The following is a 17,443-nucleotide window of genomic DNA, read 5'->3' as shown; positions in this document are numbered from 1 at the left end:
TACACACAAATGAATACAAGTTGAACAGGGAAACTATGAAGAAGTTGAGTGGATTGTATCAATATCAATATCCTGATTGTGATATTCTACAATATGTATAATTATGTATGTTATGTACAATATGTATACAATGTATAATTATGTAAAATATCATTGGGAGAAGCTGGGCAAAGAGTACAAAGGATCTCTCAGTGTTATTTCTTATAACTGCATGTAGATTTACAATGATCTCAATAAAAATTTCAATTTAAAATAAAAGAGGGAAGGGAGAGAGAAAGGGGAAAAAAGCTCTTCCTTACACACGAATGCCAGCTTAAAAAAAAAATGAAGGAATGATTGAATTAGAAAATCGTTGCGGAGCCTCCAAATCAGGCAAGGATTAACAGTGGGTGACAGCTGGAGGAAAGAGAGAATAGGAGATGACAGTTAGATTATTTACTAATTGCAAAAGAAAAAGTACCTTTACAGTAGAGGGTTCTGGCAGTCCCCGTCTCTTAATCAAATGATCAAACTTAGTATCACCCATATGACAGTATTGGCCTCTTATGATACCTTAAGAAGTATCCATATCAAAAAAAAAAAAAAAGAAAAAGAAGAAAAAGAAGTGCCTATATAACTTATGAAGTATTGTTGTCAAAAATGGTTAATATGAAGGAATGTACAGACAAATCCAGGACATGATATATTTTCTAAGACAACTGGCATGGATTAAACATAATAAAAGTAGAAGTCTGTATTAGGTTAAGATAGACATTAAACAGTCAAATGGGATGTATGATCCTTGATTGGATTCTGGATTGGTTTTTTTAAAAAAGTATACATGTAGTAGTGGTTTAAAGGCACCCATGTCAAGAGCTCAGTTGAGAAGTGGACTCTATTTTCTCTTCCTTTGAATCTGGACAGGTCCTGTGGCAGCTTAACTAGTAGAATGCTGCAGAATGATGCTGTAGTCAGTTCCAGACCTAACTTTTTTTAAGAGAACTGCCAGCTTATGCTTTCTCTCTCTTAGAACACTTGCTTATTGAGACATTCCTTCCCAGAACTCAGCAGCCCCACTGTAAGAAACCCAGATCACAGAGAGAGGTCACACACACAGGTACTCTGGTCAGCAGCCCTAGCTGAACTCCCAGATGACAAGCAACATCAACTCTGAGCCATGTGAGTGGATGTTCAGCCCAATATACTATATATAGGCCTAGCGAGCATCCCGGGGAGCCGTCCATCTAACCCCAGTCAACCTGCATAGTTTCGCTTCAAGCCTCCAAGTTTTGCGTTACAGTAGAGAACTGAAACAAGTAAACGTTTTTTTTTTTTTTTTTTCAGACAGTTGTTTGAATATAAACTGGTTGTTAGATGATACAGAATTTTTGTTCTTAGGTATGAGAAAATTGTGGTAAGTATGTAAGAGAACATCGTCCTTTTTAGAAGAAGCGTGCTCAAATGTTTAGGGGTGAAGCGTCACGATGTCTGCAACTCATTGTGAGATGATTCAGAAAAATCATGTAGTAGAAAAAGCAAGTGTGATTAAATACAAGCAATTGATGAATGGCATATGAGTATTCATTACACTCTTTTTTTTCCCTCACTTTTTAAAGTGAACTTAAAAATTTCCAAAATAAAACATTGGGTTGAGACGCTTTTTGGCACGGATGCCCACCCACCTCTATGTTTGCTAATTCACTTAGAAGGATTCATGGGATTCAGCATATGGTTGTACTCCTGGCTAAGGTTTATGACAGTGAAAGGGTATATGATCAGCAAAGGATAAAAACACAGTGGAGCGTGGAGAAATCCACGCACAGGGCTCCTCATCCTCCTCTTTCCTGTGAGGTTGTATACTTGAGTTGCTCTTTTTCCCAGCAGTGAAAAGTGCAGTGACTTTTATGTAATGTTTCTGTCCATGGAAGCCCCTTACAGGTGCAGTATCCATGTACCAAAATTCTAGACTCCCAGAAGGAAAGTTGGTGTTCGTGTTCACCATTAATCACATTGTAAGCACAATCTAGGCACAGTGAACCAACTGTTAGGTGATGGAGGAAAGCCAGGTTCCCAGATGCCAGCCAAGGGCTGATTTTGGAAACAGTCCCTTTTAAAGATAGCAGCCCCATGGTTGCTATGTAACTTTTTTGTGCATATATTAATCACACACGTGCCAAATGAAATACGAATGGTTTAAATGAGATCTAAATGTCTAAAGGCTTAGGTAGCAGATAGTTCCCTGAACTCTGTAGCTCTGTCAGAAATTATGAAAATGGGATGCATTGATTTAACTTCAGTTCACTAGTTGTTGAGATAGTAGGAATTCAGAGATGAATAAGACACAGCCCCTGCCATCAAGGAGCTCAAGTCTAGAGGGGCCCATGCACCAATAAACAATAATTGCAGAACAGTGTGATAATTATTATAATGACAATAAAGACAAAGTAGTAAGGAAACTATTAATGTTGGAGGTGAGTAGGAGAGAAGAGGAATTAATATTTGGCCTGGATTTTGAAAGATGAATAGTATTCAACAGATAAGGAAGCTTAGAAGGGCATTCTAGTCAGAGGAAGAAAAGCAACCGGAATATGAGTGCTTACTAGCTGCCAGACTGTGCATGTTACTGTTCAATTCTTGCAACAATTTTGTGAAAAAAGTGGTGTTACTGTTGTTTTAAAAATAATGATGGCTGCTGGGGTGCCTGGGTGGCTCAGTTGGTTAAGCGTCTGAGTCTTGAATTGGCTCAGGTCATGATCTCAGGTTCGTGAGTTTGAGCCCCGTGTTGGACTCTGTGTTGTCAGTGCGGAGCCCCCTTCAGATCCTCTGTCTCCCTCTTTCTCTGCCCCTCCCCCACTCACGTACGTGCGTGCGCGCGCGCGCTCCTGCTCTAAATAAAGTTAAAAAAAAATAGTTGCTATGGATTTGAAAGTGAATGATAGAAATAAAAGTGGTGTAATTAGGATTTGAACTCAGGTCCATCTAACTTCAGAGTCACCTTTTACCCTTGTCCCTAACCACTCCTCTTTTCATAAGCAAAAGGACAATTCTTCTCTAGTGAAAGATGGGCTAGGTTGTGCAGATCCTAAGAACACCTAAAAATATTCAGTGAAAATCTTAAAATCATCAAAGAGTGAACAGGTTAGAAATTAAAGTGGGAATTCTGGTAAAGCTGAATATAGAAACTGCTTTGCCCTGAGAATATTTGCTCAACTGAGTACACTTGAACTTTGCCCGACAGAGTGCAGGGGACAGAATAAGACCAAAGCCCATCGAATATGCAATATGTAACAGGAAACCCTTCTTCGCACAAACTACTTCAGAGGACTATACTCTTAGGGTAGCGATGACCTAGAAGTAAATCCATCCCATCCCCTCCTCCCCAGATGTCTTAGCACTGAGTAAAGTGGGGGAAAAGGTCCTTGAAGAGTTAAAATCATTAGTTGGCTCTTAAAAGATTATGTAGCTCAAATACACCGTACAGTTTTGGCGATCTAAAAATCCTCAAGTCATGAATTTAGTTTAAAGTGGTCTCAATTGGTAGAGCCCATAGGTGCCTGGCAGAAGCAAATGCAGATCCCTGTGGTATAGCGATGCTGATATCAGATAAGAATTTTAGACAAAATGTATTTTTAGAGACTGAATGGTCAGTTCATAATGATAGAGGTTTCAGTTCACCAGGAAGGCAAAACAGTATTATATGTAACTAACGTGGCTTCAGTATTATGTAAAGTAACAGAAGTACAAGGAGAAATAGACGTTTACAGTAGTGTGATTTCTCAGTAATTGATAGAATAACAAGGTAAAATTCAGTAAGGATATAGATTATGTGAGTAAATAGTTAACAGTAAACCCAGTAGACATATGTAGAACCCTGTGTCTAACAATTCTAGAACACACATTCAAGTACACTCAGAACATTTACACGATTTGATTGTATACTGCTTCCTAATGCAAGTCTCCACAAATTTGAGAGGGTTCAAATCACACAGAGAATATCCTCTGACCACAATGCAGTTGAGGTAGAAATTGATAATAAGATGACTAGAAAATCTCATGTATTTTGGAAATTAAATACTTCTTAGTAACCCACGTATCAAGAAAGAAACAGTAATCAATATTAGAACATACGTTAGACTGAATGATAATGAAAATAATAATTCAGAGCTTGAGAGATGCAACAAAGTAGAGGTTGGCAGGAAATTTATATTCTTTTTTTAAAAAATTGTAGTTGACAGGGGCTTGGCTGAGTGTCTGACTCTTGATTTTAGCTCAGGTCATGATCTCACGGTTCGTAGAATCAGCCCTGCATCGGGCTCTGCACTGACAGCACAGAGCCTGCTTGGGGTTCTCTCTCTCTCTCTGCCCTGTTCCCCCTCAAAATAAATACATAAACATTTAAAAAGTTCTTAAATCTTAGCAAAGTATTTTCTTTCTTTTTTTTTCTTTTTTTTTTTTTTTTGGATAAATACCCAGAAGAAGAGTCGCTGGATTGTATGGTAGTCCTATTTTAATTTTTTGAGGAAACTCCATACTGTTTTCCATAGTGGCTGACCAATTTACATTCTCACCAACAGTACATGAGGTCTCCCTTTTTTCCACATCCTCACCAAGATTTTTTTTTTTTCTTTTGGATAATAGCCATTCTGACAGGTGTGACGTGATAATCTCATTGTACTTTTGATTTGCATTTCCCTGATGATTAGTCATGTTTAGCATCTTTTCATGTGTCTGTTGGCTATCCGTATGTCTTCTTTGGAAAAATGTCTATTCATATCCTGGGCCCCTTTTTTTTAATTGGATTTTGTTTCTGTGTTGAGTTGTATATGAGTTCTTGATATATTTTGGATATTAATCCCTTATGGAATATATCGCTTACAAATGTTTTCACCCATTCAGTAAGTTGCCTTTTTGTTTTGTTAATGGTTTCCTTCACTGTGCAAAAGCTTTCTGGTGTGATGTATTTGTTTGTTTTTGCTTTTGCTGTCCTTGCCTGAAGAGACAGATGTAAAAAGTATTTCAAAGATGAATGTCCAGGAATTTACTGCCTATGTTTTCTTTTAGAAGTTTTATTGTTTCAGGTCTTACATTTAAATCTTCAATCCATTTTGAGTTTATTTTTGTATACGGGATAAGAAAGTGGTCCAGTTTCATTCTTTTACATGTAGCTGTCCAGTTTTCCTGACACCATTGATTGAAGAGACTGTCCTTTTCTCATTGCATATTCTTGCCTCCTTTGCCATAGATTAATTGACCATGGACGCTTGGGTTTATTTCTGGGTTTTCTGTTCTGTTCCATTGATCTGTGTCTATCTTTGTGCCAGTACTCTACTGTTTGGTTACTATAGCTTTGTAGTATAGTTTGAAATCAGGCAGCATGATGCCTCCTGCTTTCTTCTTCTTTCTCAAAATTGCTTTGGCTATTTGGGGTCTTTTTGTGGCTCTGTACAAATTTTAGGATTATTTATTCTAGTTCTGTGAAAAATGCCATTGGTATTTTGATAGGGATTGCATTTAGTCTGTAGATTGTTATTGGTGGTATGGGCATTTAATACTATTAATTCTTCCAATCTATGAGCCTGGAATATCTTTCCATTTATTTACATCATCTTTCAATTTTTTTCACCTGTGTCTTACAGTTTTCAGAATCCAGGTCTTTTCCCTCCTTGGTTAAATTTATTCCTAGGTATTTTATTCTTTCTGATGCAAGTGTAAATGAAATTGTTTTCTTAATTTCCATTTCTGATAGTCCATTATTAGTGTATAGAAATGCAGCAGATTTCTGTACATTGATTTTATATCCTGCAACTTGATGGAATTCATTTATTAATTCTAGTAGTTTTTTGGTGGAGTCTTTAGAATTTTCTGTATTTATTAGCTTCATGTTATCTGCAAATAGTGACAATTTTACTTCTTTTTTTTAACCAACTTGGATGCCATTTATTTATTTATTTAGTCTGATTTCCAGTACTATGTTAGATAAAAGTGGGGACAGTGGGTGTCCTTGTCTTCGTGATCTTAGAGAAAAGCTTTCAGATTTTCATCATTGAGTATGACATTACCTATGAGTTTGTCTTATATGGCATTTTTTATGTTGAGGTGTATTCCCTCTGTACACTCTTTGTTGAGAGGTTTAATCATAAATGATGATAAATTATATCATTGTATTTATCATTGGATGTTGAATTTTGTCAGATGCTTTTTTTATCTATTGAGATGATCATGTATGTGGCTTTTATCCTTCATTCTGTTAATGTGGTGTATCATGTTGATTGATTTTAGTATATGGAAACATCTTTGCATCCCTGGAATCAATCTCAGTCATGGTGTATGATCCTTTTAATGTACTGTTGATTTAAGTTTGCTAATATTTTGTTGAAAATTTTTGTTTCTGTATTTATCAGAGATATTGGTCTGTAATTGTGTGTGTGCGTGTGTGTGTGTATAATCTCTTTTCTCTGGTTTTGGTATAATGGTAATGCTGGCCTCACAGAATAGGTTTGGAAGCGTTTCTCCTCTCCAAGTTTTTGGAATAGTTTCAGAAAGATAGGTATTAACTCTTCTTTAAATGTTTGGTATTTACCTGTGAAGCCATCTGGTCCTGGACTTTTGTTTGTTAGTAGTTTTTTGGCTGCTGATTCAATTTTATTCATTTTTCCTTCCAAGTGATTTAGAGTATAGGAAACATACCCAGTTTGGGCAAGAAGTGACCTCGGTAGGAAATTTACCTCCAGACATTCTAGAACTTTAGATTTAATGAGAACAGCTATATCAAAACCCTGTTTCCATTACTGAGGGACTATGTCCCTGGAAGTGTAGCCCCTTTTACTGAGGTTTCCTAACTGCCTCTTCCTGTGAAAGAGAAGATCATCTAGATTTTTAGCTCCTTTCCATGAGCATCTCAGCCTGAAGTCTGTACTCCCACTAGGGAGGTTCTTAACATAAAGCTCGGCCCAGTTGCTCGCCCCCACCTACCCCAGCCTTCGTTCTTTCCCTTTTCTTAACACTCTTGGCTGTGAATAGACCCTGCAGGCTCCCACTCCCCATGAGTATACCCCCTCTCCAACCTTGTGTCTGTCTTGTCGGTTTCCTTCAATGCATGATGGAGCTCTCAGCACAGAGAACTGAGCCTACAGGGGAAAAATTAAATGAATTAGTTATGTCACTGGAAACACGCTGCTCCCTGATTATTAACTTTGAGCTGGGAGGTAGGAGGTGAGTAGTTTCTTATCCATTGATAAAAGAGTTTCACTTTAAGTTATGAAGTTAAAGGCACGTGTCAACTTCTGGGAATAAGTGAACAATTTGGAGAATTTAATCTCTTCTAGTGTTGGTTTGGATAGGGGTTAAGAGCATGAGGAGCATGAGGTGAGGGCACTGTACATTTCAATTTGAACCAATCCCCTGTGACTGTCAGCCCTTCTCTCTACTTGTTGGAATTAATTGACTCTTCATGTTGCATTATAGGCCCCACCTTTGGTGAAACTTGCCCCAGCCATTCGATTCTTGAGCTTGCTCTCTTATTAGTGTCCATAATACTCACTGCTTTTTACTACTCTCTAGGTTTTGAGCATATGTTATTTGATACTATTTGATATCTTCTCACAGGAAATGACTCATCTGTTCCACTAGATTCTGTGCCTCCACAGCTCAGGGACTGAGTCTTGGAGATCTGCGTATTCCCTGGAAGCACCTCACATAGCACCTTGTGCCATTTGCCATTAGCAGAACGAACTGACTCAGTATCTGATAGTTCTGCACAGTGAGAACAGTTTAGGGTTCTTCTTGCAGCAGCCTGCAATCTCAGATGGGTACAGATAGGCACGGAGAAATCCCGTACAGAGCTGTGAATAAACAACTAGATGTATTTTCTGGAGGAGGCGTAGGTAGCAGGTCAAGTCCCTAAGGGGGAAGGATGGAGGGAAGTAAGCCCGGTGTTAATTTCATTTTTCTCCTATTAAAATGCCCTTCTTGCATCCTTGGTCTCTTTTCACAGAATCCTGCCATCAGCATCACTGAAAATGTGCTGCATTTCAAAGGTCAGTATCCGGGCAAATGCTCCCCGCTTTCTACACAGCTACAGAGGCGTGGTGGTGGTTTCTTTTTCTTTTTGTCTATTTGTTTTATTCACTTTCTATTGATGCTCACCTCTCTGCTGCTCTTGGGGTAAACTAGATGGTTTTGAAATACATGATTGAAAAAGTCAAAGAACTTATTTAAAGTCCCACTTTTCTCTTGGAGAGGCAGTAGATAGAGCAAGAAAGAATCCTGAGCTGGAAATCAGGAGATCTATCTTCTAGTTCTAATCCCGCTATCACCTTGGACAACTTACTGCCTTCTGTGGACCGATAAAATGAAGGTATTTGGTTATAATCTGTGTTTCTCAAACTTTAGGACCTATGGACACCTGAAATATGTCCTAAGGATCCTCCCAGGCCATAGGCCCCAGTTTGAGAAAACATGTTAAGAATTAAATATGGTCACTTTAAGTGATACTTGGCTCTATTGCAGCTGTGAACATGGCCACAAACACAGCTGCTAAACTTGTATGTCAGTAGTTGATTATAATGTAGCCATCTAGATGATCCAGACTATGATTTTTTTTTAAAGATTATAATCAAAACAAAAAATAGAAATTTTCTGAATAGATTTTGCAGCTCCCTGATATGGTACACTCAAAGGCCAGTTTAAGAAACATGGCATTCTGGATGATACCTCGAGCCTTTGCTGCTCTGACAGTCTTTGTTTCTGTGAACTTGCCTCTGTCTCCTTTCTCCTTAGTTCGTCAGCAGATATGCTGCTGGGCCTGAGAGGGTAGGTCCAGATTCATTGTCACCCAATGGGATGGGATTCTCCCTGCTCTCTCTTTGTTCTAGTTCTTTGGAATGCCATTACTAAGAGACTAGGGTTATGGGATATTGACGAGTTTTTGCTTTACTTGAGATTCCATCTACCTTGGTATATTTGCATGAAAGCCACAGCCTGGCTTTCGTATCTGCTTTTTAAGATGAGAACACTTGTAGCAGCTCAGATTTTTGGGGTGTTATACATTTGAGAGAGGAAGTTAAGTGATGAAAGTGTACCTTGCCAGTTGGAGATTATGGACTGCTCAACCTTAAGGAATTTATGGTCCTAGAGAACAGTAGCCACCTGTATATAGCAGATATTAGGCAAGTTGTACCACATATGGCCAGATGAGGAATGACAATCCAGGAGGGAACCAAATGATAGACAAGTCAGAGAGTTAGAGAGGAAGGGATGTCTAGCAGTCATTGGCACCTAGGCACGGCACCTGCTTGATTTGGGGAAAGGAGCCATGTCAAAGCACAGGAATGGTGTAATGGGCAACCCAGGGATTTTCATCCCAGATCCATTTATCCTCTCTTAGAAATGAGCCGAGGAAATTATATTTCTCTTTTTCATTCCTTTTGGGATGTGCTAAAGGAGAAGTGAGCGTCTCCTTTTTCTGTCATTGGTAGGGAGATGTTAGATTCAGAGCTTTCTCTGAGACAGTCCAGCACTTCTGTGTTCTCCACACAACTCTCCTTAACTGCAGTCAAGAGAATACGCCCACCTGATATTCCTCTGTTCTGAATTCAGCACCAAAGTAAATGTGAAAGTTAAATTTATATCTATGTGATACCTTTGGCTTTGCTTTCTGTATTGCTTTTCCTGCCTCTTATTTGTACTGGGTATTATCAAGGCCACATTGGAAGATTCAGTAAATATTCTGGAACTGATCATTAGAAGGACACGTGGAGATAAAACTTTTGTCTGGGATTCGGCTTATCTAGCTGTCGAGTAGTTCTGCTCACAAGCCCCTACTCATTTTGGAAGGACCCATTACTATTTGTATGCTTCTGAGAGAACTGCACCAAGCTTTTGGATGGCCTTGCTCTGCCTGTTCACATTGTAACCCACATTTCTTTCTTTTTAGCTCAGGGACATGGTGCCAAAGGAGACAATGTCTATGAATTTCACTTGGAGTTCTTAGACCCTGTGAAACCAGAGGTACGTTTTCTCTTTTCTCACTTCCCTTTCCATTTTAGGAAATAAATACTAGTAGTTCAGTAAAATAGGAGGGCAAGGGTTGTGGGGGGAAATAAGATGAAAACCAAAGGAGAATATGGTTCTTTTATTGGGAACTGAGCCCAGATTTTAGCTGCAAAGGAGTAGGAAAGTCAGAGAACCTGAGGTGATTAGCAGTGCAAACAAGTCTCTTCACTTCTTTGAGTTACAATTTCCTCGTGTGTGTTAAATGGATGATTGGACTAAATAATCTTTAGGGTCCTTTCCAGCTCTGATGTTCTGTGGTTTTCAGTGAAGACAGAGGGGTGTGGCACTCACAGGGAGCAGAGTTACGTAAGCTAGGTAAAGCCCACGCCAGGGGCTTACTTTCATGTGACTTTGCTACAGGGGCAGTAGAAATCCGAAAAGGTGGAGGCAGCTGACCTTCAGAAAGAATGCTGGAAGTATAATTGAAGTTTCCTTTCTCTCAGAACTCGAGGAAGTTTTTCTGACAGGAAGAGAGAGAATCTCACAGATGGTGTATTGAAGTTTCTGGAATTACTCTCTTATCTCTGGGGGCCTGGGCATATTGATACTCTGTGCAGGAGGGGTCCGTTGTTTTGGTTGTTTTAATAGCCAGCAATAGTGTAAGGGATAGAGAACCTGTCATAGGTCTTGCCTTGGAGGTAAGGAAGGAAGAGGCTATGTGGAGGAATAATGAACTGGAACAGCCTCTCAGAATTTGAGTTTTGTTGGGAAGATGCCCTAGGCTGGCCCTTGTGATAGAGTTGTCATTATCCACTAAGTATCCACTAAGTTCCAGTCTTGAGTAGACCTTTCTAAAAAACAAGGGCTCGCTAGGCCAGGGATTGTTGACCACTTGAATTCAGTCATCTTCATGGGAGAGAAATGTGGACAGTGAGGATGCACTGAGAGAGTGATTGGAAGTCATGCCTTGCATGATACAGGTCTGGCAGGAGGTTCGCCTGGTTTCCTCCAGGAAAACCGGAACTATATGCCTTTCTCACCCTGATTTCCTCTGAAGTCATTTGCTGGAGGAATCAAAGAAACAGAGCGCCATTCTTAGCAGTTCTTGGCTATCCCAGCCCTTGGTCCAGATGTTCTCCTTGCATCACGGCTTGTAGGAATGGAGGAGGAAGGGGAGTGAGCATATATTGTGAGCTTCTCTGGGTAGCTACACTGGCTTGGTGCACTTGTCGCAGGAGGAGTGAGGGATGGGAAGGCAAGGGCACTCTCACATTCTCACTTTCTCTTCTAGCCGGTTTACAAACTGACCCAAAGGCAGGTAAACATTACAGTACAGAAGAAAGTAAGTCACTGGTGGGAGAGACTCACCAAGCAGGAGAAGCGCCCACTGTTTTTGGCCCCCGACTTTGATCGCTGGCTGGACGAGTCTGATGCGGAAATGGAGCTCAGAGCCAAGGTCAGTAAGGACGTGGATCCTAGTAAAGATCTAGACAAATCATAAAGAACACAAGTTATTTGGGCTACCTCAGATACCTATTTGGCAGGTATCTTTATCTATCTGATAGAATAAAGACAAATTCAGTTAAAGACACAAATTCAGTTAAAGACCTGGAAACATGGTTTTATAGAAGTACTGGACATGTATTTTGTATTTTGTCTCTCAACTGGGGTGTGTCGAATGTTTTTCTTATGATTAGATGGGGTGATGGGTTTGGGGGGAGGAAGACCACAGAGGTTTAATTCTTACTGTGTCGTATCAAGGGCACATACTATCAGCATGACTTATCACTGTTGATATTGATCTTGGTCATCTGGCTGAGGTAACATTTGTCAGATTTCTCCACTGTAATGTTACTTCCCCACCTTTCTTTACTTTGTACTTTTTGTTTAAATTAAAAAAATATTTTTCAATGTTTATTTTCTTTTGAGAGAGACAGACAGAGCGTGAGCAGGGGAGGGGCAGAGAGAGAGGGAGACACAGAATCTGAAGGAGGCTCCAGGCTCTGAGCTGCCCGGCTCAAACCCACAGACTGCGAGATCATGACCTGAGCCAATGTCGGACACTTAAACCGACTGAGCCACCCAGGTGCCCCTACTGTGTACTTTTTGGATGGAAGTCACTGTGCATAGCCCATGCCAAAGAAGTGAAGAGTGATGCTTTCCAACTTTAGGGTAGAGTGTCTACGTACTTTATTTGGAATTTTTCCACATGGGAGATATATCTCCTCTTCATTTATTCAATAATTTGTTTATATCAGTATGGACTGATGAATATTTTATATTTGGGTTATAACCCAGTACTATATTATTTATTTTGTTGTTTGTGTTGTTCCAGCTTTGGCTATTGGAAGCTTTTTCAGTTGACTCTTGTGTCCCTTTGACAAAGCTCCATCACTGTGGGGTGCTTTTTTTTTTTTTTTTTTTTGACATTCTTAATTTCTAGCACTATAAGCTGCTCCAGGCTTATCTTGTATATTCCCTGCTCCAGCCCTAGAGTCAGCCATTCTTTAAGGAGCTCTGTTCTTTTTATTGAAGGATAATAGTGGAAACCAAGATCTGGGCTCTAGATATTGCTTCTAGGCCCTCTCAGGTAACAGAATGAGCAACTAACTATATGCATGCATGCAAATCCTACCTATATTTATAAATATTTCTGTACATATCTATCTATATATTGACCAGATGTGGGTTCTCACTGATGTTGGCGACATGATTTTAGCTTCTGGAAAAATTATACTAAAAATCTGGAAGTCTCAGAAACAACAACAACCAAAACTGCTGTCTATTTACTGCCTTAAAATTCTGTTTAGTTCCTACGACCATGACACATCTTCTGGGTGTCTTTTCCAGCTCCATGATTCTAAGATTATCCACTTTGTAGTTTGGAAGCCAGCTGATTGGTTTAATTCTGTGAGCATTGGAAGGGCATTCTATGATGCTAGCACTACCTAGTAGGAGGAGTCAGGCTTTCTGGCACCATTAGCTAGGCCGTTTGCCCCAGTGAAATATGAACACAATTGGAGGAAGTGGCTTTGAGGGAGTCAGATCACTTATCCTGCAGGTGGACTTTTGCAAGCATCTGGGAATCCTAACCTGTGTTCTTGGAAATCTGTCCAAATTCTAGGAAGAAGAACGCCTAAATAAACTAAGAATTGAAAGCCAAGGGTCCCCTGAAAGTAAGTTGCCCCCACGGCCATGGGAGTTACCAGTTAACTAATGATAGAGATGGGGGTATGGAGGGGTGCGAACAACTGAGCCACCTAGGTGCTCCCTGATGAAATGAATTCTTTAGGATGGGGAAGTATAATACATTTTTGTAGTTTTGAAGAAAAAAGTGTAGTTACATGTTGTGACAAGTCTGACTCTTGGCTTCTCAGGACTGGGTTGCGTTTAATTGAGCACACTATTTAGTGTGATTATTTGAGCATCAGCCAAGGGTTATATGCAGAATATCTGTAGCCTAGGAATAAATATGTAGCAGGAAAATTTGAACTCCATAGCTCTTCTCTTGAGAACTGTCCCATTTCCTGTGTCCTACCCCTTTGACTCAACCGTGACTCTAAGTTCCTTACTCCTTCCTTAACTCTGTAATTGGCTGTGTCTTCATGAGCTTTAGGCTGCAGACAAAATTAATGTTCCTTATCCTCCTGCATCTCAGTCTGTAATTTTCCTTCTTTGGTTATATCCTCATCCTACCCATCTTCCAAAGCCCAGAGCAGGCATCGTCTCATCTATGCAGACTGCCTGATTCTGACTTCCCCAGCCTAATGTCATTTTCTCACCTCGAAACTGTCACAAGACATTACCTATTACTCTCTATTTTGTATTACAGCTTTCAGATTATAAGTTCTTTGAGGGCAACATCAAGTCTTAACATCTTTGAATCCCAGTAGTGCCCCCTCAGTACCTTGCATGTTGGAGGTGTTCAGTTAATACTTGGTTGAATGAATATATGATCAAATGTCAGAATTCTTTTTTTCATTGTGTTCCTATTTCTTTGAGCTACTTTGACCTACATGGCCTTAAAAAAATTCCAGGAAGAAGAAACTATAGATAATATAAAAATGGTAAGAGCAGGAGCTGAGTGTAGCTTTATTTACCTTCTTTAATGCCCTCTAAGGTGGTCATTCTTTGCCAGAAGTAATTTGTCTTTATTCTCCTTGGACTTATGTCTGTGTACTTACCCTTCAAGGCTATGAGGGGAAAGACTGCTAAAAACATACCTTGGAGTGCAATGTTCATAATTTTACCCATTTCTCTGTGGGACTAGGAGCCCAGGCTGGCACAGATCTGGGCCAGATATCTTTTTGGGAGCTTAGGGCACCCAGTGGGAAAGTGGGGAGAGGTCACCCAGGTATGCCCCCCATACTCCCTCCTGCTGCACCTACCCCTTGTAACAGTTTACTGTCTTGTTTTGCTTTTCAGCTCTTACAAGCTTGAAGAAAGGATACCTGTTCATGTATAATCTTGTGCAGTTCTTGGGATTCTCCTGGATCTTTGTCAACATGACTGTGAGGTTCTTTATTTTGGGAAAAGGCAAGCACAAAATTTCAACATTAGTTTTCTGTTTTCAGTAGTTTGACCTACTACTCACCAAAGGTACTAATAATACCCTGCCTCTGGTGTTAATAATAACCCCCCATGTTTGTGTGGCACACATGCCTTCCATTCTACTTTCATGTCTCTTATTTCCCTTGACCTTGTGAAACAAGCAAACTGGAGATTGTGTGCACAAGTAGACTGGAGATTGTGTGCACTTAACGTGCACAAACAGGCTTAGAAATGGTCCCCATTCACACAGCTGGCCGGAGGCACATCTTGGGCTAGCATTCCTTTCTCTGTTCACTATATGACAGTTCATTTATAACCAAATAGACTTATGTGGTAATTTCAGTGACAAAGTTATGCAAGTCCTATTCCAAAATTGAATGAAAGGACTATCATAAAGATGTTAGTTCTTGATGAATTAATTTATATGTTTAACAGAATTCTGGCAAAAGTAAAGACAATGGAAAGTTTTTGAGAATGTGATCTAAAGTATTCTAAAATTATATTATGAACAATAAATAGGTAATAAAATTTGGAGGAAGAAAGGATAATGGGAGAGTACTTTCTCTGCCTGACAGGAGAGAATAATTAACATAGCAATTATTAAAAAAATAGAATGATCAGTAGAGCAGATTAGGTGGTCCAGAAATAGCTCTTACATTATAATATATGTATGTATGTATATGTACACACACACATACACACATATATATAAATTATATAAATATTATAAAAAAGAAATAATGAATCAATGAAAGGGGAAATATTACCCAATACTTTTTTACTGGATGGGAATTCTAATAATATTTCCAGGGACAATTGGTTAGGTTTGGATACATGAGGCAGGCAAGGAATCTCTTTGACTCTTTTCTTTACATTGTATACAAAAATAAATTTCCCCCGAAGGATTTAAGAGTCATGTATCAAAATTTTAAAACATAACAGAAGATATAAGTTAATGTTTATAACCGTCTCATGTGGAAGGTTAGTACTTTCCAAGGTTAAAAGTGTTAGCGGAAATCATGAAGAATAAGGTCAATATATTTGACTAAGTAAAATACCTAAATTCCTGTGTATCTAAAAATACCCCAGCTAAAACAACACTAAAGATTAAAAGCATATTGAGGCTAGTAGCATGGGGATGAAGGGTTGGTGGAAAATTGCAACAAATACCTGCAAGGGTTGATTACCTATAAAGAGTATGTTACAAATTGATCCAAAAATGTGACAACTTCATCCAATAGATAAATAAACAGAAGTCATGTGCAGGCAGTTCATAAAAGGAAGTAAAGCCAATTTAATGTACAGAAAATGTTTAACTCAATAATGATGAAGGAAATAAAAATAAGATTTTTATCAGTTTTTCAAAGTTAAAAAAGATACCTAATTCAAGAGGACATTTGCTAAAATACACAGTAGTGGCTACTGGGAGGGTACATAAATATGACTCTATTGGAAAATCATTCGGCAAAGCACATCAGGAACCTTAACTGTTCATATCCTTAACCCTGGTTATTTCACTTCTCGGAATATGTTCTAAAGAAGTCATTGAAACTACAAAAACAGCTTTTTCAAAAAGATCTACATTATGGCATTACTTTTATTAGTGACAAGTTAGAAACTACCTAGATGTCCATCAACGAGGGATTACTTTAGAATACTTAGTGGAATGATGAGAAGCAGATATAAAATATTCAAGGAGTTTGTAGTGACATGGAGAAATATGATAGGCTAAGAAAGTAATATATAAAGTTGTTCTTCCAGCTTCATCACATCTGCATAAAAAGCGGAAACAACTGAGCCAATACATGCAAAAAGATCGGAAGGAAATGCACCATTTCAGATGGTTTGGATGTGGATAATTTAGACATTTTCCCTTATTTTATAAAATAAAAATGAGGAAAAATATAAGTATAATGGAATATATAAACTCTGTTTTAAAAGAGGAATAAAAAATCCTATAGTCTGTTTAATTTTCAGTCCTAAATTTTCCAATCTGAGGTTGGTAGTACGTGAACTGCAGTTAGCTCAAGAGTCATTTGAAAGAAGCGCATGTTGTTTTCCCAGCCTTCTCAACACCTTAGAATTCTGCAAAGCACAGTGGCAGGAAAAACTTCCCAGCTGCCTAGTGTCTTACAGCCCCAAGTGATCAGAGGTCTACAGATGAGTTACTTAAAAAAAAGAAGGCAAGTCTCAGACCTGTAGTTTTTATTTCTCTGGGTTTATCACAAGGTCCACGGAATGAACAGGGACATGCAAATACATAAATAATTTAACATAGTTAGATGGATTCTCCACGTTCCCGTGCAAGCCTGCTGGCCATCAAGTGATCTAGTCCAGAAGCTCCTAAGTTATTTGGGTCATGTGTTTAAGCTGCTTGGATTTGTAATTTCTATTTTGGCGCTCAGCCCCTTCCTAACCCCCTTCTGGAATGGAGCTGCTGGTTTAATTCTTCCCTTATCAGTCCTCAAAAACGGAGTAAGGACTTGGGGCCTGGCACTCAATTTGCCCTTAACACTTTTCTCCTTTTGAACAAAGGGTGTTGGGAAATAGCAAATACCACACATATACTTAAGCACGTATTTCCCAAACTTCTTATGCTAAGGAAACAGAAGCAAATTCTTGGGCTTATGTAGAAACCCTTGTTTGAGCTTATCTAGCTCCCTGTTAAGGAATGCTTTTTTTTTTTTTTTTTTTTTAATGTTTATTCATTTTTGTGAGAGAGAGAGAGAGGAAGACACAGAATCCAAAGCAGGCTCCAGGCTGTGAGCTGTCAGCACAGAACCCGACACGGGGCTTGAACCCACAAATGGCAAGATCGTGACCTGAGCCAAAGTCAGATGCTTAACTGACTGAGCCACCCAGGCACCTCAAAGGAATACTTTTTTTTCTTAGTAAAATTAATTTTTTTCTAGCTATAAAA

General features: G+C 39.1%; 1 protein-coding gene across 1 annotated transcript in view; it reads left to right on the top strand.

Moving 5' to 3' along the window:
- The window catches only part of HACD3 (3-hydroxyacyl-CoA dehydratase 3), a 38,248-nt gene that overhangs the window by 9,037 nt on the left and 11,768 nt on the right, over positions 1-17,443 (top strand). The window contains exons 2-6 of the mRNA XM_015078189.3: positions 7,973-8,015; positions 9,914-9,987; positions 11,264-11,428; positions 13,097-13,148; positions 14,398-14,508. Coding sequence (XP_014933675.1) covers positions 7,973-8,015; positions 9,914-9,987; positions 11,264-11,428; positions 13,097-13,148; positions 14,398-14,508 — 445 coding nt within the window. The remainder of the gene's footprint in view (positions 1-7,972; positions 8,016-9,913; positions 9,988-11,263; positions 11,429-13,096; positions 13,149-14,397; positions 14,509-17,443) is intronic.

Source organism: Acinonyx jubatus, chromosome B3, assembly GCF_027475565.1.
Source record: "Acinonyx jubatus isolate Ajub_Pintada_27869175 chromosome B3, VMU_Ajub_asm_v1.0, whole genome shotgun sequence".
NCBI lineage: Eukaryota > Metazoa > Chordata > Mammalia > Carnivora > Felidae > Acinonyx > Acinonyx jubatus.
The sequence above is the reverse complement of the archived record's forward strand: the minus strand, read 5'-3'. Positions and strand labels throughout refer to the sequence as shown.